The following is a 25,452-nucleotide window of genomic DNA, read 5'->3' on the forward strand; positions in this document are numbered from 1 at the left end:
AGTTTAGGATATGGAATTGTTAAGTTTGAAGCGAATCTTGAGCTTCGTCTTAAAATTCAAGCCAAAGTAATATGCGAGTAATGTTTTTGAATTTATCAAACGGTATTTAACTGGGATATGAATACAAAATAAACTAAAACATTCCCGAAGATAAACTCAAGTAGGTACTGTTAACAGAAAACTAGAGGTGGCAATATTCTCGAATATACACTCAACATCAAATAAACCGCACCTTCCGCGACGCGAACTTTAAAGATTTTTTTCTGACACAATCATAGTGCCCCATGCCCCAACAATATAGGTGTTATTTGAAAGCCCAATAAATATCCTTAAAGAAAAACACATTTAATTTCTTAATAAATGATTAACGTATACCATAAATGTGACTTAAAAAAAGACCTCACTTTGGGCTCATATCTGGGATCAATTAGACCAATTTTTATGGTTATAAAACCAAATAATGTTCCCACGTGTCCTTTTTAACAGATGGATAGCGATTAATCCCAACTTAACAGTTTTATAGCCATAAAAGTTGGCTCAAGGGTAACTACCTATTTTTTGAAGAAGTGACTGGATCCTTCTAAAGACACATTTTTGGGGTAAAAAAACCTTTCCTTTAATGAAATGAAGTTTAGAATTAGGCTTTAAAATGGTGCCAATATTGGTGGGAAGTGGGGATGCATACGTTTGAAAGTGCTTGTCGCGGGAGGTGCGATTTATTTGATGTCGAGTCTAAAGCCTGGTCCGTGAGCACGTAGAGTCCCGTCCAATGACCCCAAGCTACCCATCCCTATCGCTCGCGCGTAATTATGTTGCTGTCGCGCTCGCACACTCACTGCGGGCGCCCGTCGCACAGTCGCGACAGCAACATAATTACGCGCGAGCGATAGGGATGGGTAGCTTGGGGTCATTGGACAAAATTCTACGTGCTCACGGACCGGGCTTTAGATACTGTTAACAGAAAACTAGAGGTGGCAATATTCCCGAATATAGTGCACAATATTGACAGTTGACAATACTCACGCAAACTCGCAGTGCCGGCGGCCATCTTGGCTCTACTCATGTGCGAATAGAGCGCACGGGCCCTGGCTCGCTGCGCCGCCGCCGCGTCCACCGCTGACACCGACCTGGCAGCGCCTCCGGGCGAACGCTCTGTGGATATATCGTGCGCTGATAACGAGCTATATTGACCGGGAGAAACACGCAATATTGCCCGGGAATAAACGAGCCATATTGCGGACGGGGTATGGTAGAGCAACAGTGCCCGGCAATATTACGAAGTCTTTATTTGAATGTCGTTGCTCTATATTGCTGGCAATATTGATGTAATTCGGTTATTTCTTATAGTAATATTTAAATGTTGCCAAATTACAATATTTCCTGGAAACATTGCAGAAATGTAAACTAAAATAGCATCGATAGTACGCTGTACCGCCGCCGCGTCCACAGCCGACACCGACCTGGCAGCGCCCCCGGGCGAACGCTCTGTGGATATATCGTGCGCTAATAACGTGCTATATTGACCGGGAGAAACACGCAATATTGCCCGGGAAAAACACGCAATATTGCCCGGGAACAAACGAGCTGTATTGCTTGACGATATTGCAGACGGGGTATGGTAGAGCAATAGTGCAATATTACGAAGTCTTTATTTGAATGTCGTTGCTCTACAGGGTGTTAGGTAAATGGGTGTATGAGCCGACACTAGCCCATGTTAACATGGGCATCATTTTATTTTTTTTAATTTACATACAAAACAAATTTTATAAAATCCGATTTGTATGAAAAATAAAATAATTAAAATGAAGATATCAATTTTTTGACTTCACCATACCATTTATATGACCATGTTAACATGGGCTAGTGTCGGCTCATATACCCATTTACCTAACACCCTCTATATTGCTGGCAATATTGCTGTAATTCGGTTATTTCTTATAGTAATATTTAAATGTTGCCAAATTACAATATTTCCTGGAAACATTGCAGAAATGTAAACTAAAACAGCATCTATAGTACGCTGTGCCGCCGCCGCGTCCACCGCTGACACCGACCTGGCAGCGCCTCCGGGCGAACGCTCTGTGGATATATCGTGCGCTGATAACGAGCTATATTGACCGGGAGAAACGCGCAATATTGTCCGGGAACAAACGAGCAATATTGCTTGACGATATTGCGGACCGGGTATGGTAGAGCAATAGTGCCCGGCAATATTACGAAGTCTTTATTTGAATGTCGATGCTCTATATTGCTGGCAATATTGCTGTAATTCGGTTATTTTTTATAGTAATATTTAAATGTTGCCAAATTACAATATTTTCTGGAAACATTGCAGATATGTAAACTAAAATAGCATCGATAGTACGCTGCGCCGCCGCCGCGTCCACCGCTAACACTGACCTGGCAGCGCTTCCGGGCGATCACTCTGTGGATATATCGTGCGCTGATGGACGGAATAACTGAGCAATATTGCTTGGCAATATTACGAAATTTTTAATTTAATTTTGTTGCCATATTGCCGGGGCAATATTGCTGTAATTCGGCTATTTTCTTTAGCTCCGGTCCGGGCGATAGCTCTGACGATATATCGTGGACTGATAGAGTGTAGGGAATAATACAAAGAATAATAGAGCAATATCGCCCGCTGATATTCCTTTTTTTTTTACAATATTGAACGGCAATATTGCGTTGATGTGTTTTTTATTCAAATGTAAAAAAAATATCTCGCTAATATTGCAGATATTGTATGGCACATATTCCTTTTTTTTGTAGCGTCTTGAATTTGCCTTGGAAAAGATTAAAAATATTAGGTAAGTATCGAACTCACCATTATGACCTGCTTACAAGGATACATTACAGTAAAATTGTGAATTCCATCAGATTATGATCTGACAGTTAGATTACATTTTAACCTAAGGCCTGGTTTCCATCATGGCGGAGCGGGGCGGAGAAATGTCTTGAATAACCAATCAGATTTCATTCAGATAGAATGAAATTGACAGATAAACAGAAACCGGGCCTAATCCTGGTAGTTTACAATCTCTAGCGTTATATTATAAACTGACAGAGTTCACAATTTCACGTTGACATTATCCAAAATTGAAATGGCATGCTTTGTAAGAATTTTGTCGCAGCGTGATCGCCCACTTATAATCCCTTAAAAAACTAAACGGAAGGTCTATTCAATGTCCAAATAACCTGACCTCTCATAGCGACGGGTATGTGTGAAATGGGGGGTCTCTCCTGTGAGGCCCGCCGTCTCCTAAGAGAATTGGTGCGACTAACTCCGGACACTAAGTTTTCCGTCGATGCTACGTTACCAATTATCCAAGCGGCGTGAAATGAAATAGATATACCGTGAGTAAAGGAGAAAGAACATGTATGATGAACTGAAGAATAAAATTGACATTCTGACGTATTTCCACAGAGAAACCGTCGATATTCAAAACTTGGAGGTGGAAGTTATCTGGCAATTGAAAAATTAGCCCCTAGTATGATATATGCAATTAAATTTTAAAAGATTTCCATAAAACATGATCTGCCCTTCCAATTTTGAAATTTTATGTGTAGAAAGAGTAGGAAGCATGCTTGAAGGTGTATTAGTTGTTTACAACTAATATAATAGTAAGTTTAAACCTACAAAGTGTAGCTTAGTAGTAGACTACAAGAAAATGTATTACATAAGTGAAGTATATGGTATGAAAATCGTTAAACTTTAAGTCATTGGTTCCCAAACTTATTTGAAACGCGCCCCCTTTCGACCATACAAATAAACCGCGCCCCTCCCCCCCCCTCCTCCAGTCAAGATTATTTATTGGTCGTATCGAGCAGTCTGGAATGCATTCTCGCAGCGGTCGCAGGTTTTTATACTTAAGTACACAGATGGCCCGCGCCCCCCTTTAAAGGTCTTTACGCCTCCCCTGGGGGGCGCGCCCCCAACTTTGAAAACCAATGCTAAAATTATTGTTAATATCACACATTCATTCAATATAATGCAAAGTTATTGTTAATATCACACATTCAGGGACACACATAATATACACACAAACATACTCAGGCAGTAATTGATATTTGAGTGATCGGTTAGAAGCAGTAGATAAATAAATTGTAACACGTATTAATTTATTTATTTTTGTAATATTTCGGATGAATAGGCTTCGAGTCTAGTTAAACTTGCTCATTTTTTTGATCGCAATTTTTTTCATTGTGACTTGGTGCAATATCGTATTTAATATAAAAAATATGACACTAAACACTCGTTCATACACAATGAGGGTTTTCGCGAATGAAAGATCCGCTAGATGGCGGGACGTGGATGTGGGGTCTGACTGCTGCGTGATTGGTGGATTTTGACATATCTGTCAATGTCATGTCAAAAATAACCAATCATGCAGCATTTGGACCTCGCGTCTACGTATTGCCATCTGGCGGATTTTTCATACGCGAAAACCCTCATTTATATCTCACACTGTACTTTCATTCCTACGTTCTTACGAACACACTTTTATACTTTAAAAAATATTTTTGAGACATACACACCATTCACTCAACTTTTGGAAGGACCGATCATGTTTTAAAATCTAAAAATCAATTTCGAATAATAAAACCTCTTTGGAATGTAAACATTTATTGGAATAAGTTCTAAAGTTGGCTAGTCTTAACATGGACTATGTATAAGTGTAAATAAACTTTATATAATATAAATCTTGTAAATATAAGTCTAGTTTAGTTATACATACCTGAGACGCTGGCAGATGGACTACGAGGGCTGGTGATGGCTCTCCTTTCTGTGAAAAGGGAGAAAATATTTTTAAATAGACTTATCAAATAGTTTATTCAGTACATATGTCCTTTCTAGGGCGCTTATACACGTCCCAAATATAGCTTGCCCTACCACCACTTCGAGACAACATATGGACTGCTTGACTATTCTCGCCGCTGCAACTCCTGTGTAGCCAGGATCTACAGCTCGACCGCCTACAACCCAATCAGTGAAGGTCAAGTTACCTATGTCTAATCAAATGGTTCGAAGGCAATAAATACATTTTTTTATTTATTTAAAGTTTGTCCCGGGGGAAAGTAAGTTAAACTGGCATTGAACCCGCAACGAAATTATTAGGAGGAGTTCGAAGTTCCTGTTACTAGCAAATGGCTCCAACTGTTTATGAATGAGACATTGACTTACAAATGTCAGGATAATATCATAAAAACTTGATATTGTGCGCGCCGTGACTAAATCTTATCGATTATTTTAGGCATCAACAAATTTTGTCACCTAAAATCGATAAAATTGCACGATAAAAGCGGTTTCGGTAAGCTACTGGCCCTTGAAGAAACGTATTCAATATCATTTCTGGATCTTTTTTTTATCCACAACGAGGAAGCTCTTGGCCTGTATCCCACCTGATGGTAAGTGATGATCAGGCCGAAGGTGGAAGCGAGCTTCACCCGGAATCCTCAACCACGGAGGAACTGGCTATCTTACCTCTAACTGCCGGAACACAACAATGCTGTTAACATTATTGTTATGGCGGCAGACTTAGGTAAGATGGTGGTAGCTAGCCAGGCGGACTTAGAACAAGCCCTACCACCAACCAAACAGAAAAATCTGCCCCCACTGGGAATCGAACCCGGGACCTCTGCGTCTGAAGCAGGTGGTCTTACCACTAGACCATAGAGGCGGTTAAAGTTTAGACCTTATGGCAATAAGTCCGCATATTTCATCAAACTGACCTGTCCCAACATGGTGCAGGCTGTCCACGCTGCCGATATTCCGCTCTCTTTCTATCTGCTTCTGAGCAGCGATGTCTAACTTCGCGAACAACTGCTCGGCTTCGTCGGGGAACTGTCGCTTGTAGGCCCAGTACGCTCTGAAAAGGAATCAAAAGGTTTTTATGAGGGTTTTCGCGATTGAAAAATCCGCCAGATGGCAATACGTAGACGCGAGGTCCAAATGCGGCATGATTGGTGGATTTTGACATATCTGTCAATGTCATGATTGTCAAAAATAACCAATCGTGCAGCATTTGGACCTCGCGTCTACGTATTGCCATCTGGCGGATTTTTCAATCGCGAAGAACCCTCATTGAAGCAAAAAGGAGAATTAAGAGACAAGAAATCAAGGCAGAAGAGCGCAATCATTACTTGATTTTGGTCTTTTGTCTGTTGTCTATTGCTGGTTTTCTATATTCAATCCTAATAAATTTCCACCATACTCAACCGGTTAAGTTCAATCGATATAAACTACTGAGATCGTTCTGCCTCCTTCCAAAGGTTGCTGTGCCCTAACTGAGTCCACATTGATCTGCTTGAATTGTAAGACCTAAATGCTAATGTGGTGAAGCAATATAAAGTATTGAGTATTAATCCAAATCTGTCCATCATCTGTCAAATTTCAATATGTTTTTGATCAACCAAATTACCTCCGTCCAAAAGTCCTCGCAGTGCTGTCTGCGTCTACGCACGCTCGTCGTATCGCGTCTTTGACGACTTGCGCTTGTTTGTCCACAATCGATGGGTTCCAGTTTTCTAGGAGGAGCACTAGTACTTCGCTGTAAGAGATAGAGAGAAAGTTGTTAATATTTTGATCTGATACCGAATTAGTAAGGTTCATACTTTCTGTCTCGCTTGCGCATATTTAGCAAGACCGAGATAGCTAGTGTACTCGACATTTGAACGGTTACATTCTATCTATACTAATATTTTAAAGTCTGTGATTTCGTCCGATTTTGAAAAAAATACTGTAAAGGGCTGTTAATGATGATGATGATGATGATGATGACTAATAGAAAATTATTTTAGCAATAGAAAGCCACATCATTATTTTGTGGATGTCATAAATAGACAATATCGTTCGTGCAAAACATCACAATTATAAAAATCGCTAAAATTACCTTTAGACACCAAACGATCCCTATAAGTAATATTGTCAGAATTTTTGTTTCTAAAGTTTTCGATAGAGAGCTCTAATTTCGTTCGCGAATTGTCTATTTTGCGTAAGATTTATTTATTTAATAACAATCTTAGCTCTAACATTACAGGTATTTAATATGCATTAACACGAAAAATTATCTTTCTGTGACTAAACGAAATTCACGCGGGCGAAGCCACAAGAAAAAGCTAGCAAATAGAGTTTGAACAAAATTAAAAATATTTATTCAGTTTGGACCACAAGTGGCACTCATGAACGTCAAATATAGCAAACAATAAAAAGAAACATATTGTAACATCTACCTTGTTGTATTACCTTGTCTCGGTGAATAAATGATCTTTTATCTTTTTTTATCTTTGAAAAGGTAGCCCTTATGGGGCACTTTACTGGGGAACGGTTCTCACCTGAGCGTGGAGCGGATTTCCTTAGACTTGTTTGTGGTCTGGTTGGTCACGATGACTGGGATGAGGCGCGGCGAGTGCACGTACGAAACTATGTAGCGAACGCACACCGTGCCCGCTGACGACACAACCTGTTAATAGAAAAAAAATAGTGTTTAATACAACAACTTGGCCGTGTGGTGACGGCAGAGTAGAATACATTTGTCACCAACCCCTACTCTTCCCGCGGGTGTCGTAAGAGGCGACTTAGGGACTACACATCAAACAGAGAATGGGCAGCAGCGCTCTCTGAAAAACATCAATCTTTTAAACTGCGATCTCCAACCCGCCTGCCAAGCGTGGAGATTATGGCAAAACCCTCCACTATAGTGGAGGAGGCTCATAGTCCAGCAGTGGACTGTAAAGGGCTGTTGATGATGATACAACAACTTACGTTTACAATAACATTAAACGTATACTCAAAATCTACCCTATGCAACTATTTACATGTAAAAAAACGGTTACTGAGTGGTTAAAAACTTTATCATACGCAGAGACTGAAAGTTTACTAACTAGAATAACCTAACACACACACACACACACACGCGCACGCACACTCATACACACACACGCACACTCATACACACACACTTGCATGCATTTACTTATCATAATTACAACACTCACTCTTTTTTACCTCTACAAATTGTATTTTGCATAAAGCTATGTAATTTTGTTTACCGTTTGGAAAGATGCGAGACATTCCCAACACAAGTATCTTCGATTACTTACTGGGAAGCCTCCGCTATTAATATTGTATAAAACTTTTTGTCAATAAAGAATTTTTAATTTTAATTTTTTAATACATAGTTAACTGTTAACAAATCTCTATGTAAGGCTGGGATGCACTTTCTTACTTTACAAAGGTCAAAAGTATGTCAAACTACACACAATAAACACCCGTTATGGTCATAGTCACGATTAAAATAGGGTGCAACTCAGTCTTAGTTTGTATGGTAAGGTAATTTTTGCGCCTTAAAACCATCGCTAAAACTCGCGTTAAAATCTGTGATCTGTGGTTCGGAATATTCTTGAAATTATTTGTATGGGAGTTAACTCATTAAATTAATATCTCTGGTAAATTTTTTGGATCCGTATTTTGACAGATTCGGCTCTGACTTAGCGGGAAAATGTTCTTATGGCTGGGCCATACACAACTTGATAACACTGATAGTGCAAATCTTCGGGTTATCGTGATGTGTGTCGCCCAGTGGTTACAACACAAGACAGTGCTTTACACCGTGGCAGTGTAAAGCATTATCTTCTCTTTTTGGTTTTGCAAATCAAATCAAATCAAATGGTAATTCTTTGCAGTATGATATGACCGGAAATGGGTAGCTAGAACTGTGACCCATTATACGTTGCACATTGTAAGCTCACCTTGGCAGCGTTCTGTATGAGGTTGATGAGCTCCTGCAGGATGTAAAGGCTGAACTGCTCCAGCTTGTGACGTAACACTTTGGCCATGTGCGCGATCGTTATGCACGCTTCGCGAACCACCTGTGGGTAGGAGAGGAATTATTGAAATTGTTGATATTAACCCTTTAAATACAGGGTGATTTTGTAATCAGTATCCATTTTTTTTTAAATAATAGTCCAGTCAATAAAGCATTATAGATAGAAATCGATTTTCTCTTGATGGGAACATGTAAGACAAAAATAAAATTTCCAATATTACAGACCTTCTAGAGCAGATGCCGCGAAAACTATACAAGATAAAGAAAAACTTGACTCTCTCACCTGTAGCAAATTGAATAAGCTTTGTTTGGTTCATAGTAGTCATGTCACTAGGACGCATAGTTTCCGAGGATTCAGCGAAAAACCGAAAAGTGGTACCTTTAAACCCCCCTCTCCCCGCCGGCTCAAGGGCTAAGGGCGGGGACTTTTGTTATGTTCACCTCCTAACTAGTCTAAATAAAGTCCCGAGGTCAGAAATTGTGTTCCACGGATTTCTCTCTACACCGTCGTTGAGGCATTCATTGCAATCATAAAAAATTGAACATCTAATTTGCAGGTGCCCATATCTTATTTTTTAAAGGTTAAGGCTTATTTTGGCGTACCATTGTGTCTATTAAACTTTGTAGTTAGCTGTGTATACGTATTTTTTTATGAACGTAACAAATTATCCACGCGTGCCAATTTGGAAACCGCGCGCAGCGGATAAAAATAATGAAATAGGTATAAAAAAATGATTTCTTCACGTAAATCGATTAATAGTGGATTCGACCAAACAAGAGTAAATATTAATCTTAGAATGAAGCCATGTATTCATTAGGCAACATTTGTTGATAAAACTGTTTATGACTAGTGTGAAACAAGTTTACCATAAACACAGGTTTCTGAAACTTGGCCGTCCACACTTGCTCTCCACTCATAGCGGGAGCACGGCAACATGTATCATATACAATGTTTTTCCACCTATGTTTATGGGCTGTTTATAAACTGTTTACAGAGATGAGGAAACATTATGAAACATTGTTTATGATCAGTGTTTATCAACAAATGTTGCCTAATGAATACATGGCTTAAATCGTCAGTTATTCAAAATTTTGACATATTTCCCATACTGAAACTGTCTATGTGCCAGTTATACCAGGAGATATTCTTGGATAAAAGTTTGGTCGAATCGGGCCTTATTCTGCGTTCAAAGGTATTAGAACTGACCTGACTCCTGAGGTCCTTGATGACGACGAGGAAAGGCACGGAGAAGTCCTTCAGGTGCGCCGCGAATTCCGTCGGATACTGTGTGTGCGCATTCGCCGTTAGCAGCGAGCGAATTTTCTTTAGCTGTGGACGAATATTACGAATTAGACAACTGTTAAACTCATAAAAGTCATTTATTTGTGCAAATAGGCTTTTAAAAAGCACTTTTACACGTTCCAGTATTATCCCTACCAATGCTTTGGGACAATAAATGGGCCAGTGCTGAGAAGAAGCAACGCAAGAAACTCACTATTGTCCCTACCAATGCTTTGGGACAATAAATGGGCCAGTGTTGAGAAGAAGCAACGCAAGAAACTCACTATTGCCAGCCTCCTTTTCAACCGACTTCAAAAAAAGGAGGAGGTTCTCAATTCGACCCGTATGTTTTTTTTCTATGTTTGTTACGCGATAACTCCGCCAATTATGAACCGATTTTCAAAATTCTTTTTTCAAGGGTGTATTTATAGTCTTTAAAATATAGTTATTTTATCGTTTCGTCTTAAATCTCCTTATCTCTACCTTATTTGCAGGTACGTGAACTCCATTTTAGAACCTTGCTGCCCCGTCTACCGTCAATTTTGCATGCTATATACCCTGCATATGGTTCTATATTGGCTCACATAAAATTCTAAATCCTATTCTTTGTCTTACTACCGATTTGTGTTCATAATAATCTCTCTTCATAATTTTATTTTTCATACTTTTTTTATTCATACATTTTTATTACTACCATCGGAGCTCATAACAGTTAGTAATCATAATTTTTTTATCAATACTGTTACTACCAAGAACCATTTAAAATACATAATTTTTATTTTCAGATCTTTTTTCTTCATAACATTCATTGATCATATTGTTTTAATTAATAATGTTGTTACTAAGAACATACTTTTAACTCATAATGTTGTTGTTCAGAATAATTTACTTTATAACAGACATACTCGTATATTTAAAAAAATCATATATAATTTTTTAATAGAGTAGATAAGCATGCAGAGCATGCAGCATGAAAGCAAGCATGCAGCATGCATTGGTATCTCCTCGTCTCCGGCGCTGCGGGATGTGCAGCCCTTCCGCCCTTGCTTAACGAGGCTCAGGCGCCCACGCTTGCTTCCGCAGCTTTGGCTTTTTGACCAGCCTCAGCCGCTCCAGCTCACCCGGGCGCCTGAGCCTCGTTACAGCGGGCGAGGGCTGCCCTCCCTCCGCGCCTCCGGCTTTTAAATTACACTCTAGGGGTAGGGCAGACAAGACTACGTGGAGTCGGTTTTGCAGCGATTCGTTTCTCTCACGTTAGTTTTGTGGCACAAAATATTGCCTGTTTTGGACCATTTCAAATTAATTTAATGTTAAAATACGATTTAATACGAATATAGACATCATGATTTTCAATGATATGGATAAATACCTACACTTATGAGTAATAAATTTATGAAAACAAATATTAGGATACATCACATTTATGAATATTATAGTTATTTATTCGAATGATTATGAGTTTCGATCATTAGTATAGAAAAATATATGAAAACAAATATTAGTAATAACTAAGTGTATGATTAGTGATATTATGAATATCAATGATTATGTTTTTAAATATGTAGGTTTTAAATTTTTTATGAAGAATGATCATTATGGTATCAAATTGTATGAGAAATATTTTCGGACCTCCAATGATAGGAATTGAAAAGTTATGTAAGAAAATGCGCTACCCCTGCATATTGCATATCCTTATCGATCACGCGTAATAATAATATTTCTGTCGCGCTCGCACACTCACTGCGGGCGGCCGTCGCACAGTCGCGACAGCAATATAATTACGCGCGAGCGATAAGGATGGGTAGCTTGGGGTCATTGGACGAAATTCAACGTGCTCGGCGACCGGACTTTAAACTCACCGCGTCTACTCTCTTCTCCCAGTCCGCCCCCCTATCTCCCAGCAAGGCGGCGGTGTGTCGACACAAGTCGTCAAGTCCTCTGGCTCCATACACGGCAGCGGGAGCGGCGGCCGCGAAGGCAGCCTCGAATGCTTCGCTGGAGACCGCACCGGCCTCGCCTGAACCGGTGGAGGCGCTGCCGATGGCTGTCGACACTGTAGGAGGAACTGTGTTGAACATTGTGGAAACTACGATAGTAAACGGGCTGACGAAAACCTCCTTGATGACTAGGAGCCTTGGTAACGCGAGATAAGTGGGTCACTTTATCTATCTTTAATAGTTTCGAGAATCTCGCCCTCCTAGACTGAGGTGGAAAGGTGTCTCGTATAGATGCGGCGATCATAAACTACGGCCAACCTAACATTTTAGAGATGAAGTTCACAGTGACGATCACTAGATCGGACTATCGATATCTATCCTCAATCATGAATAATGTATGTTATATCGTAGTATTAATACTATCGATTGTAAAAAAAGTGGTAAATAGAAGCTAGTATGTATTTTGAATCACGAAAAACTTTTGTCTTTGTAAATAAGGCAATAGGTAAGTGTAAAATTATATTAGTGCTGTCACTTTTGGGGTGCCTATTGGTATTTTGTGTACGGATCATGAAAAATCTAATTATTTTATATTTAATGTCGCAAATTAAAATTCTATGGGCCACAGTTTCAGTTACACATTCCCGGTCATGTCGTTTCGATCTATCGCAAAGAATCACCATTTGATTAGAGCGAGAGAAAAAACGGAAATGTGTAGCTAGTTCTGTGGCCGACTATACTTAGTTTCGATGGCGTAAAACACATTTTAATTGCTATAAATAAACATAAGAAAAACAAAACAATATTATTAACGTAGTAACCAGTTGTTTATAACTTACCGCTCCCACCAGAGGTGAATTTAGCCGGCGGCGGGGGCTTCCTATTCGCTGATGGTAGGCTGTACAGTCCTGGAACTGTCCGCTTTGGTGGCTCGCACGCTGTTGTCACAACGTGTCACGAGTCGGGGACATGTGTCAACAGTTGTCACATTGTATGTCGCGAATTGGGGACGTGTGTCAAAATATGTCACGAGATTTGTAGGGTTTTGTAACGAAACGTGTCGGGTGTGTCACGAGATGTGTAGAGATTGTCACGAGACGTGTAGAGTATGTCACGAGAAGTGTAGGGTTTTGTCACGAGGTGAGTAAAGTTGGGGACGTGTGTTGAAATTTGTCACGAGATATGTAGGGTTTGTCACGAGAGGTATATAGTATTGTCACGAGGTGTGTAGAGTATTGTCACGACATGTGTAGGGTTTGTCACGAGATGTGTAGGGTTTATCACGAAATTTGTAAAGTTGGGGACGTGTAGTAAAGTATGTCACGATATGTGTAGAGTTGGGGACGTGTGTCACAGTTTGTCACGAGATGTGTAGGATCGTCACAAATTGGGGATATTTAATAGAAGTGTAGGAATCAATAGTCAGTGTATTGAGACGTTTGCAACCCAAGAATATTTTAATTGCACAAGGAGAATTATAAAGACCCAGAGTAGACAAAATTGAACGGAAAGTGGGCACAATTTGGTAGATCCCGAAATAAAGGGTAAACAAAGTCAAATGTGTGTGGTAATCAATGAAAATTAAGTTTAATTTAGTCAGAAATTAGATCAAGAAATGTCAATTGAAATATGCAATGACGTTTAGAAGTTTGACGATGCAAAATGTGATAATTTAGCAAAAATGTGGGCAAGAAATATTAATTTAAATATGTAACGGAGAAAAATACATCCAAAATTAAATTAATTCATTAGAAAAATTAATAATGCACATGCATTTTGAAAATGATCATTTATTACCGCATTGCATTTTTTAAAAGATGTAGTTTCAGTCATGACATTTTTAAAAATGTAGTGACGAAAATTGTCGCGACACATGCCGTTTTTAGTCGTGGCATTTTTTATAGATTTTATGAAGTTGTCATAGCATGTGTTGACAGTATTAGTGTGTCAAGTCATTAGTTAGATCGGTGATGAGGTTACGTGGTGATGGACAGTCCCAGGTGATGAGCAGCGAGCCGGTGAAGACATGGTGAAGAGAAGAGAATTGAATATTAGTTTTTATTGATAGATTAGATGTAAATTATGTTTGAAGACTTGGACATCATTATACTTTAATGGTCATGCAAAATTTCAAGGTTGCAAAAACGAAACTGAAACTTGATTCAAACTCAAGCACGCACTCAAGCTTGATTGGTTGAGTTTCATTACTTACTAGCGGCCGCCCGCGACTTCGTACGCGTGTACCCCTTTTTACCCCCTTAGGGGTCCGTTCCCATGGGAATTTCGGGAATTCCTTTCTTAGTGCACCTCTACGGTACCTAAGCAAATATCTCTTCCAAATTTCAAGTGCCTACGTTTAGCCGTTTAGGCTGTGCGTTGATATGTCAGTCAGTCAGTTTCTTCCTTTTATATATTTAGATAACAATCAAACGCTTGAATCTGAATAGTTCACTTCGTTTCAAATACTAAAATAGTTGATTTATTGTTTAGATTAAGTTAGGGAAAGAAAATGTTTGTTGTGTTTAGTTTGTTCAACAACCATTTTTGGAAAAGATTGATTTTAGAAATACCACGTCAATTTTAGATGACAGCACTTTAACATAAATAAAGTAGCATTTTATGTGGTTACAGGTGTTGTGGTGCAAAAATATTTGCTCGATGGACCGACGACCTCAGGATGATAGGGGAAGCTGGATGGAAAAATGTTCCTTGGCTTGTCCAGTAGTGGACTAAGATCGTTCTTGGAGTTTCTTCAAGTCCAGCAGTGGACTACTATTTTTTTATCCACTACGAGGAAGGTCTTGGTCTGTATGCTAAAAAGATCGTGCTTTGTGACGTTCAAGGGCTTGTTCCCACGGAGATTTTTTGTAAGATCCCGTTTGATAATAGTATACAATGTTAACGTTCATGAACAGTGCAATGCAGTGTCCCGTTAAAAACCGATCTGAGGTGGAATTGTGTAAAGCAATCGTTATCATTTGACAGTTCATAACGTACGATTATTCTGTCAAACGCTTTGTTAAACTGACTTTATCGTACGTTATGAACTGTCAAATGATAACAATTGCTTTACAGAATTCCACCTCTGTTCGAATTACACACACACACGACAATTTAAAACACACGACAGACCGGTTTTGTGGGATCCTTATGAGCCCCAGCCCTTACGATTGTCCTAGGCTGAAAAGATAATGCTGTTGATGACGTACTGACCTGGTGTGGAAGCGCCAGAACTGTCTCCATCTCTAGAACGAGCGGATGTGGGTATGGTCATGGTGCGTTTCGCGCTGCGCGCTATGAAGTCCGGCTCGTCGCCGCCTGACGTCGCTGTGGATGGAGTAATTATTGTAATACGCGGCTTCAACCGCGTGAAATTTCGTTTGCCACAGATCGTCATAAATTATAGCCTATATGTTATTCTGGGTTATAAACAATATCACTGTAAAGTTTCATCAAAATACGTTCAGTTGTTTTTGCGTGAAAGAGTAACAAACATCCAGACATCCATACAAACTTTTTTTTTATGTGACAGGAGGCAAACGAGCAGACGGATCACCTGATGGTAAGTGATTACCGTCGCCCATAGACACCCGCAGACCCAGGGGCGTTACAGGTGCGTTGCGTATAAACTTTCGCCTTTATAATATTAGTAGGATTATCTAAATTTATTAAAATTTTAAATTACTGTAGCATAAAATATCTGGTGAGGACTATTAATCCTTCAGAAGATGCAATGGCCAAATCTATGATGGATGAGTTTTTCTCAAAGTACTAAACAAAGTAAAGTATCTTTACACAAAATTAAGTATAATCATAATTTTATTGACACCCTAGTAAAATCAGGATCTAAACATTTCTTCTTTCAGTTGTAGCAACATACACGATAAGATTACTAGTGCTATATGAATTGAGAAGAAGTGCAATTTTAAACTCATTTTTAAGCGACTTTAAGGCTGGGTTGCACCATCTTACTTTAACTTTGACAAACGTGAAAAAGTGTCAACTTCCATACAAAAACCACCAGTTATCGTCAAAGTTACGGTCAAAATTAGGTGGTGCAACTCAGCCTAAAATGAGAAGAATCTTTATTCAGTTTTGGGACTAATGATAATTTCACTTTCTCCCGGTGTACGATATCGGTACAGGATCCCAAAATCCTTGAGTTGAAATTCAAATAAAACTCCAATCTCAGAACGGAGGCGATTTAATGTTTGTAAGAAAGGTATAAGTAGTTCGGAAAAAATACAACGCTTGCGCGATCTAAAGAAGCACAGCGCCATCTATTAGTAACCTTTTGAACTTAACTAATGTGGTGTACGTACAATTTGTAAAATTATTTTCTATTACAAACATTATGTTTATTATTATTGTATATTATATCTATGAATTTAATTATGTACTTTATTTATTTATTTATGTTATTTAATAGACTTAACATTCCGCCCACCAAAGACTAGTCTTTACAATCCGCCCACCATGAGAATAGTAAGTTACAAATTACAAAATTTAAACATTTTAAATAGGCTCATGGTAAACATCTAAAATGAATTGGAAACATTAGCAACATTTTTAAATTTTTAACAATACATTTTTCTTTGGCTACGGAATAAGTATGGACAAAGTAACACAATAAAATCGACATTCCAAGTATCTATCTAATTCTAAATAGATTTAACAATCAGCTGTAGGTAAAAGACACAACTTTGAAGTTGGACGCTTGATGACGGAGTTTTTACAACGAAGTGAGACCACGCGTGTAATGTTGTCTCTACCCGGGTGCAATTCGACAATCTTTCCATACAACCACCTAGCCGGAGGTAAATTATCTTCCTTAATCAGGACTACATCTCCTAATTTAAATCCTGGTGTGCGTACTGACCACTTATGTCGTTGAAAAAAGTTTGTCAGGTATTCAGCCGACCACCGTCGCCAGAAGCATTGCACCATCCCTTGCGTCAACTGCCAGCGCCTTAAAGTGCTGAGATGAACATGTTGTTCAAAGTTGTAATCTGGGGGCAATACAAGAGGTTGCCCAACCAGAAAATGACCAGGTGTAAGCGGAGCTACATCTGGTTCAGAACTGGCCTTAGACAGCGGTCTCGAATTAAGACACGCTTCTATTTGGCTTAATACTGTGCATATCTCTTCAAAAGTGAGAGTGCTATCTCCTATCACACGTTTAAAATGGTGTTTTACGCTTTTGATCCCTGCCTCCCATAACCCTCCAAAATTTGGAGAATGAGGAGGGATGAAATGCCAGTCAGTGTTGTTGTTTGCTAGAGCATCGGCTATTTCACAAGCGACCTGACTCCTCTCATCCCCGAACAGACAACGCAGTTCGCGAGAAGCACCCACAAAATTCGTGCCATTGTCGCTCCAGAGGTGGCTACAATGGCCACGTCTGGCGACAAACCTTTTGAAGGCGGCGAGAAACCCTGCTGACGTCAAATCCGAGACGGCTTCGATGTGTACGGCGCGGGTGGCCATACAAACGAATAAACAGATGTATCCCTTGTATGATTTTTGTCCTCGCCCCTTGGAAAATCGAATGTTTATGGGGCCTGCGAAGTCGACACCTGCATTTAAAAACGGTTTACTAGGTGTAACTCGACAAGAAGGTAGCTCTCCCATTAACGTATTTCGAGAAGCTCCTGCGTAACGGATACAAGGAACACAGTTGTGAATGTGTGATCTTATTAAACCTTTGACCCTCAATATCCAATATTCAGTCTGTAAGAACCGGAGCATCAATTGTTGCCCGCCGTGAAACGTTCGTTCGTGAGCATCAGCCACTAACAATTTAGCTAGCCTTGATTTATTTGGGACAACAATAGGGTGCTTGCTTTCAGGTGGTAATTCGGAATGACGAATTCTCCCACCAACTCTTAAAATTCCGTCGTCGTCAAGAAACGGCGACAGCGAAGAAAGAGGACTACTCTTGCTAACCTCTTCCTTTGAATGAAGAGTTCGAAGGTCATCTTGGAACCAGGTTTTTTGACATTTCAGAATGCATAGCTGTAGAGACTCCTTTATTTCGGACACAGAAATGTAAGGCAACAACTTGAGTTTGGGCTCGCGACATCTTTTTATGAACCTTTTGCAAAGAGCGACTACTCTAACCAGCTTTCGTAACGAAGAAAATCTGTCCCACAACCAATTATCTTCATCTTCGGGAGTTATCGCCGTCGCATGAACACGGACTACTTTTTCTTCGTCGTTGTGGTTTATAGAGCTAGGTCTGCCGTAATTCAAAGATTCGCCGCGTAACCAACTTGGTCCTTGTAGCCAAAGAGGATTATGTAAAAGCTCAGTTGGAGTAGTGCCTCGCGACGCAATATCGGCGGGGTTGTCCTTTGATTGTACATGAGACCACTGTGAATTGTCCAGAAGACCGAGGATTTCCGACGTGCGGTTGGCTACAAACGTCTTCCATCGACTTGGGTGATCGTTTAGCCATGCCAACACCACTGTAGAGTCAGTCCACGCATGTAGGCGAGACTTCGGTATTCCCAGCACTTCGGCTACCTCAACCAGCAAGTGACTCACAAGGACAGCACCACACAACTCGAGTCGCGGGATGGATACTTGTTTTATCGGTGCTACTTTGGACTTGGCAGTAATTAAGTGGGTTTGAACATTACCGATTGGATCGACCACACGGATGTAGATGACGGCCGCGTAAGCAATATTGGAAGCATCGCTGAATCCATGTAGTTCAACCTTGGCGTCATTCGTGGTGTTAACCCATCTCGGTAAGTGAAAATTTATCAATTTGTTTAATTCACTGCGATATGATTCCCACTGTTTCAGAAGCTCCGGCGGCAGCTCATCATCCCAACCCATTCCAGCGATCCACAGTCGTTGAATGAAAACCTTTGAGGTAATTATGCATGGTGCAATCCAACCTAGTGGGTCAAACAGACGTGAAATCTCGGAAATAATTTTTCTTTTTGTTTCAGGTGCGGACGTGGCGGTGCGCGGAGGTAGCTTCACCGAGTAATCAAATTCATCAGTAGTTCTGTTCCAGGTAAGTCCTAAAACTTTCGTTACTTGATCTTGCTTTATCTCTACATCTCTTCCTGCATCTTCTTTAAAAACTTCTAAGAGTTTGTCAGAATTGCTTGTCCATTTCTGCAATTTGAAACCACCTTCTGCTAGGAGTTGGTTTAACTGCTTGTAGACCTCGATTGCTTCGACTTCCGATTGACACCCTGTCATGACATCATCGATGTACACATCTGATTTTATCCTCTCAGCGGCCAATGGATATTTATGACCTTCATCACAAGCAATTCTTTGCATTGTTTTGACCGCTAAGTAAGGTGCACAACCGGTACCAAATGACACAACCAAAATGCGATAATCTTCAATCTCCTCTTCCGGTCTTTCTCTCCACACAATTCGTTGAAAATCGACGTGTTCTTCAGTAACTCTTACCTGTCTGAACATTTTAATAACATCAGCAGACAGGCATATAGGATGAACGCGCCACTTCATGATAATGTGTCGTAAATCTGCTTGCAGTGTGGGTCCTACCATTAAGGTATCGTTCAAGGAAAAGCCGTTCGTTCCCTTGCACGATGCATCAAAAACCACCCTCAACTTGGTAGTGCTCTTATCCTCCCTAATCACCGCATGATGTGGCAGATATACCGCATCAGGTTTGTTTCTTTGAGTTTCATCTGTGATCTTTTCCATGTGCCCAAGTGTCAAGTACTCATTAATCACCTCTGTGTATTGTTTTTTAATTTCAGGGTGTTTCAAGAACTTCCGTTCAAGACCTTGAAGTCTCTTCACGGCGATGTTCTTCGAGTTTCCATACTTACATGGAGGATCCGCGCATCGGAAAGGAAGATTCACAACGTATCGGCCAGACTCATCTCTTCGAGTGGTAGCATCGTAGTAGTCTTCACAAGCCTGTTCTTCTTGCGTTAGACGCTTCTTGAGGGAAACTGGTTCTGGTTCTAGCTCCCATATTCGTTTCAGTAAGTCATTTTCTTCAACTTGTGTGTGCATGCTGACAATAACATTGTGATGACACTCCTTACGCAAATCTTCAATTGTTCCGGAGAGGATCCATCCGAGGTAAGTGTCTTGGGCAATAGGCGTGCCTTGCGGGGCTTTAATTAGTCCCTCCTTTAAAATATGACAATAAGTCTCGGCTCCTAACAAAACGTCAATTTTGTTTGGGGAATTAAAGTTCGGGTCAGCTAATTCAATATTAGCGATCTCAGGCCAATCTACTAAAGCAAATTTTCTTTCAGGTAAAACTGACGTAAGAGTTCCGAGTACATGGGCTCTGACCTGAATGGAAAAGGTAGGGTCACAACGGGACTGAATGTTGAGCATTACCGTATATTTAGAGGTAAGATCACCTTGTCCCCCACCTAAACCTGATATGGCGCTTTTAGTCGATGTCTTTTTCAGCCGCAGCAATTGAACGGCAGCTTCTGATATAAATGAGGCCTGCGACCCCTGATCCAACAACGCTCTCAAAACTTGAGACGACCCATCTTTCGATTCAGCCTTAATAAGGGCTGTTGCTAATAAAACTTGTTGGTGGACTGTAGTACCTTTAGAAAAATGGGCGGCAATATTAGTGACGGCCTCGCTATTCGACACAACATCGGCAGCGCTGTGGGCAGCAGTTAATGTAGTCGTGGTTGTGTCGGATTGGCTTTTGGGATGCAATAGGCTGTGGTGTTTGCGTTTGCAAATACGGCATTTGGTGAACGAGCGACAAACCTTGCTCGAATGGTTGTATCCGAGGCAGTTGAAACATAGCCCCAACGAGTTGGTAATGCTACGACGTTTATCAACATCCTCATTAGCAAACTTCTTGCAATTATACAACTTGTGTTCTTCAGAACAATGCGGGCATGAAATATTTGTGGTTGTATGCAAAGCTTTCGGGTTAGAAACTACATTAGGAGTGGCCTTGGGTTTGGTTTTAGGTTCAACAAACTCTAAAGCGCGGAAACGAGTACCTAAGAAATCTTTGAATTGGGTTAGTGTAGGTAAATCATTGGAAGTGCTACTAACCTGCAACTCCCATTGCTTGCGCGACTCGGCGTCCAACTTCATACTTACAACGTATATTACAATAACGTCCCAGGAAGTGACGTCGATACCTAAATTTGTTAATTCCTGCAAACAATCGGTAGTTACATCTAACAATTCTTTAAGGGCGCTAGAAGACTCTTGTACAATATTACGTTGACTGAACAGACGTTTCAGAATGCAAAATGATATGTATCTTTTGTTATTATATCGATCTGTTAACATATTCCAACATTTAACATAGTTATTCTGCGTAATTGGTACATGGCGTATGAGCTGATCTGCTTCACCTGACAATTGTGTCTTTAAATAATGCAATTTCTGAACGTCATCAAGTGACGCGTTGTTATGTACGAGGGAAGTGAACAAATCGCGAAACGACGTCCATTCAACGTACTTTCCGCTGAAAGTGGGCAGCTGAATCTTAGGTAATTGTAAGACAGACTCCCCCTTAGGGCCATCATTATTTTTATTGTCAATTGAAACATTGTTAGACTCGAATTTTGAAAGTACATTCTGAAGTTCAACCTTATAAGCTAAAAATGTCTCGAAAACGTTATCGAATGCATCATCTTGTATGTAACTTGATTTACTTAAATCTTCAGTAGTAAATTCTGCAACGAGCTTTTCATGTTTCTTTATAAAGTCTTGATACTGCTTATCTAGAATATCCAATCTCGCCCTAATGTAGTTCTCAGTTATCCGATCTTTAGGTGACTTTTTATAGTTGGTAAATCCTTTCTCAATCTGTGATTTTAAATCTATCAATACACGCAAAGTTTTATCCATTATGAAAAATAAATAAAGTTATCTCTGGTTGTAATCCTAGTGAAGTGATTGTAACTCGAAGTGCAGATGTTGGGGTGTGACTGAGACGTCGAGTTGAAAATTCTAAGTCCGGTCCACTTTTTGCGTAAATTTTCTAAGTCTTTTGAAGCTTGCAATCGCTATGAAAACCGGCGTGGATTCCCCGTCTCGTCACTTTTAAGCGAATTATTCTAAGTCCAAGATCTACTGATTTATTCTAAGTCAAATTTACTTTACTTAACACTTTGTAACACGTAAATGTACTCACGGTTTCACTTGCACTTTACTTATCACTGATTACGGCTACTGCTCCTTGCTCGCTCATCCAGTTCCCAGCGCCGGCGATGGTTGCTCACACAGCACGGTACGGTAGGGGCAGCTTCCGGGTAGTACAGCGCGGCAGCGGTGCTCGAGACTCCATACATTGGATCACTTCACTAGGCACTTAATACTTTGCATACAATTTCCAAGGGAGGACTTGTGCGTTCACTCAAAAACCGTCCTTCGGCTCGTAGGACCTTGTACGATATCGGTACAGGATCCCAAAATCCTTGAGTTGAAATTCAAATAAAACTCCAATCTCAGAACGGAGGCGATTTAATGTTTGTAAGAAAGGTATAAGTAGTTCGGAAAAAATACAACGCTTGCGCGATCTAAAGAAGCACAGCGCCATCTATTAGTAACCTTTTGAACTTAACTAATGTGGTGTACGTACAATTTGTAAAATTATTTTCTATTACAAACATTATGTTTATTATTATTGTATATTATATCTATGAATTTAATTATGTACTTTATTTATTTATTTATGTTATTTAATAGACTTAACACCCGGTACAAACTTGACCATCATCTATAAAGTTTTTGTAAGCAGGAGTTGCAGCGGTGGGAATAATCTCGTTTCTAAATAATACTGTAAAATATCATACCTGTAGGTAGCAATAGGCCTGCCTCTCTCGCCTCGTCGAACTTCTGTTCTAGCAGCATCAACTTCTGGGCCGGCAGCAGTTCTTTCTTCTTCAAGTCTGATCTCAGTCTTTCACCTGCACAGAAAGAAACATACATATAATTTACGTTTAAAAAGGATAAAGCTTGAGTTTAAGTTTCACTGTATGTTGCATGCCAATTGTCGTTGGTTAGATGTGTGAAACGGACATTCATTGTTTATCACTACTTTGTACCACATTTACCGCAATAAAGAAATTCTATTCTATTCTATTCTAAGCGTCAACGACAATTTGTATTGGTCTATATCATATTGCTCTGTAGCGTCTCTTTCTGTAACGTCGCGCTCTGTAGCGTAGCATCAAAGTGTGTAGCGTAGCGTCGCGCTATGCGGCACTGTTAGGTCGCGCTGTGTAGCGTCCCTTCTGAGGCGTTTGGGTCCCTTTTGTAGCGCTATGTAACGTGGCGGCGCATTATGTAGTGTAGCATCGCGCATTGTAACGTATAGTCGCGTTGTGTAGCTTAACGTCGCGCCCTATAGATACTAATGCTGGCGTCCTGTATCGTAGCGTTGCGCTGTATTCACCAGTGTCTATAAACATCTATCAACAACAGCATAGTGGAGTCGCTTTTGGTTCGATCTCTGTAGCGTAGCGTCCTGCTGTGTAGCGCAGCATCGCTCTGTGTAGCATAGTGTCACGCTCTGTATCGTGCCGTAGCGCACTGTAGCGTAGCGTCGCGCTGTGTATCGTGGTGTCGCGCTGTGTAGCGTAGTGTCGCGCTGTGTAGCGTAGGATCGCGCTGTACTCACCGACGTGTCTATAGGCATCTATGGCATAGCGGCGTCGCTCTTGGGTCGCGCTGTGTATCGTGGTGTCGCGTGGTACTCACCAACATGTCTATACACGTCCACCAGCAACGGCATGGCGGCGTCCCGCACGGCGTTGTTGGGGTCGCAGTTGTAGCTCTGTAGCGTAGTGTCGCACTGTGTAGCGTAGCGTCGCGCTCTGTACCGTAGCGTCGCAATTTGTAGCCTAGCTTCGCGTCCTATAGCTACCAGGCTGGCTTCCTGTAGTGTAGTCGCGCTCTGTATCGTGGTATCGCGCTGTGTAGCGTGGTGGTGTCACCTTCTGTAGCATAGCGTCGCGCCCTAACTACTAATGCTAGCACCCTGTAGCGTAGCGTCACCCTGTGTCGCGTGGTACTCACCAACATGTCTATACACGTCCACCAGCAGTTGCATGGCGGCGTCTCGCACGGCGTTGTTGGGGTCGCAGTTGCGGCTCTGTAGCGTAGTCGCGCTCTATAGCTACTAATGATGGTGTCCTTTAGCGCATCGTCAAGCTCTGTAGCGTAGCGTCGCGCTGTGTAGCGTCAAGACGCACTGTGTAGCATGGCACTGCGCTTTATAGCTACTAATTCTGGCAGCCTATAGCGTGGTGTCGCGTTCTGTAGCGTGGCGTCACGTTCTGTAGCTTAGCGTCCTGCTGTGTAGCGTAGCATCGCGCTATTTAGCTACGAATGCTGGCATCCTGTACCATAGCGTCTCATTCTGTATCGTCGTGTCGCGTGGTACTCACCGACACGTCTATACAAGACACACGTCCACTAGCAGCTGCATGGCGGCGTCTCACACGGCGCTGTTGGGGTCGCGTGGTGTCGCGCTGTGTAGCGTAGCATCGCGCTCTTTACCGTAGCGTCGCAATTTGTAGCCTAGCTTCGCGCCCTATAGCTACTAATGCTGGCGTCCTGTAGCGTAGTGTCGCCCTGTGTAGGGTAGAGTCGCAATTTGTAGCCTAGCTTCGCGCTCTATAGCAACTAATGCTAGCGTCCTGTAGCGTAGTGTCGCGCTGTGTATCGTGGTGTATCCAGCAGCTGCTGGAATCACAGCTGCTTCTCTGTATCGTAGCGTCGCGCTGTGTAGCGTAATGTCGCGTGGTACTCACAGACGTGTCTATAAACATCCACCAGCAGCTGCATGGCGGCGTCTCGCACGGCGCTGTTACGGTCGCGTGGTGTCGCGCTCTGTAGCGTAGCGTCGCGCTCTGTAGCCTAGCGTCGCGCTCTGTAGCCTAGCGTTGCGCCGTATAGCTACTAAAGCTGGCGTCCTGTTCCGCAGTGTTGCACTCCTTAGCGTAACGTTGCGTTCTGTAGCGTAGCGACGCGCTCTGTAGCGTGGTGTCGCCTTCTGTAGCATGGCGTCGCGCCCTAACTACTAATGCTAGCACCCTGTAGCGTAGCGTCGCCCTTTGTATCGTGGTACTCACCGACATGTCTATAAACATCCACCAGCAGCTGCATGGCGGCGTCTCGCACGGCGCTATTAGGATCACAGCTGCTTCTCTGTAGCGTAGCGTCGCGCTCTGTACCGTAGCGTCGCAATTTGTAGCCTAGCTTCGCGTCCTATAGCTACCAGGCTGGCTTCCTATAGTGTAGTCTCGCCCTGTGTCGCGTAGCGTCGCGTTTTGTACCGTAGCGTCGCAATTTGTAGCCTAGCTTCGCGCCCTATAGCTACTAATGCTGGCGTCCTGTAGCGTGGTGTCGCGCTCTGTAGCGTAGCGTCGCGTTTTGTAGCGTAACGTTGCGTTCTGTA

At 41.4% G+C, this 25,452-nt stretch overlaps 1 protein-coding gene across 1 annotated transcript; it reads right to left on the bottom strand.

The window, feature by feature from the left end:
* Positions 1-1,897: 1,897 nt before the first annotated feature.
* On the bottom strand, positions 1,898-25,132 carry LOC135084775 (CLIP-associating protein-like). Its single transcript, XM_063979514.1, has 15 exons — positions 25,127-25,132; positions 24,073-24,144; positions 23,751-23,928; positions 22,844-22,957; positions 15,261-15,374; positions 12,887-12,985; positions 11,970-12,163; positions 10,036-10,158; positions 8,752-8,871; positions 7,336-7,463; positions 6,423-6,551; positions 5,734-5,870; positions 4,740-4,787; positions 2,020-2,079; positions 1,898-1,917 (listed from the first exon to the last, which is right to left on the bottom strand). Exons 1-15 carry the CDS (start codon positions 25,130-25,132, stop codon positions 1,898-1,900), a joined length of 1,542 nt encoding a protein of 513 aa, XP_063835584.1.
* Positions 25,133-25,452: the final 320 nt, after the last annotated feature.

Source organism: Ostrinia nubilalis, chromosome 27 (assembly GCF_963855985.1).
Source record: "Ostrinia nubilalis chromosome 27, ilOstNubi1.1, whole genome shotgun sequence".
Lineage (NCBI taxonomy): Eukaryota > Metazoa > Arthropoda > Insecta > Lepidoptera > Crambidae > Ostrinia > Ostrinia nubilalis.

Excerpts from the sequence above, each read along its gene's own strand:
- LOC135084775 (XM_063979514.1), bottom strand. Across the intron at positions 23,929-24,072 it reads TGGTGGACGTGTATAGACAT|GAAGCCAGCCTGGTAGCTAT; the intron begins GTTGGTGAGTAC and ends ACTACACTACAG. Across the intron at positions 10,159-11,969 it reads GGGAGAAGAGAGTAGACGCG|CTAAAGAAAATTCGCTCGCT; the intron begins GTGAGTTTAAAG and ends ATTCGTCCACAG.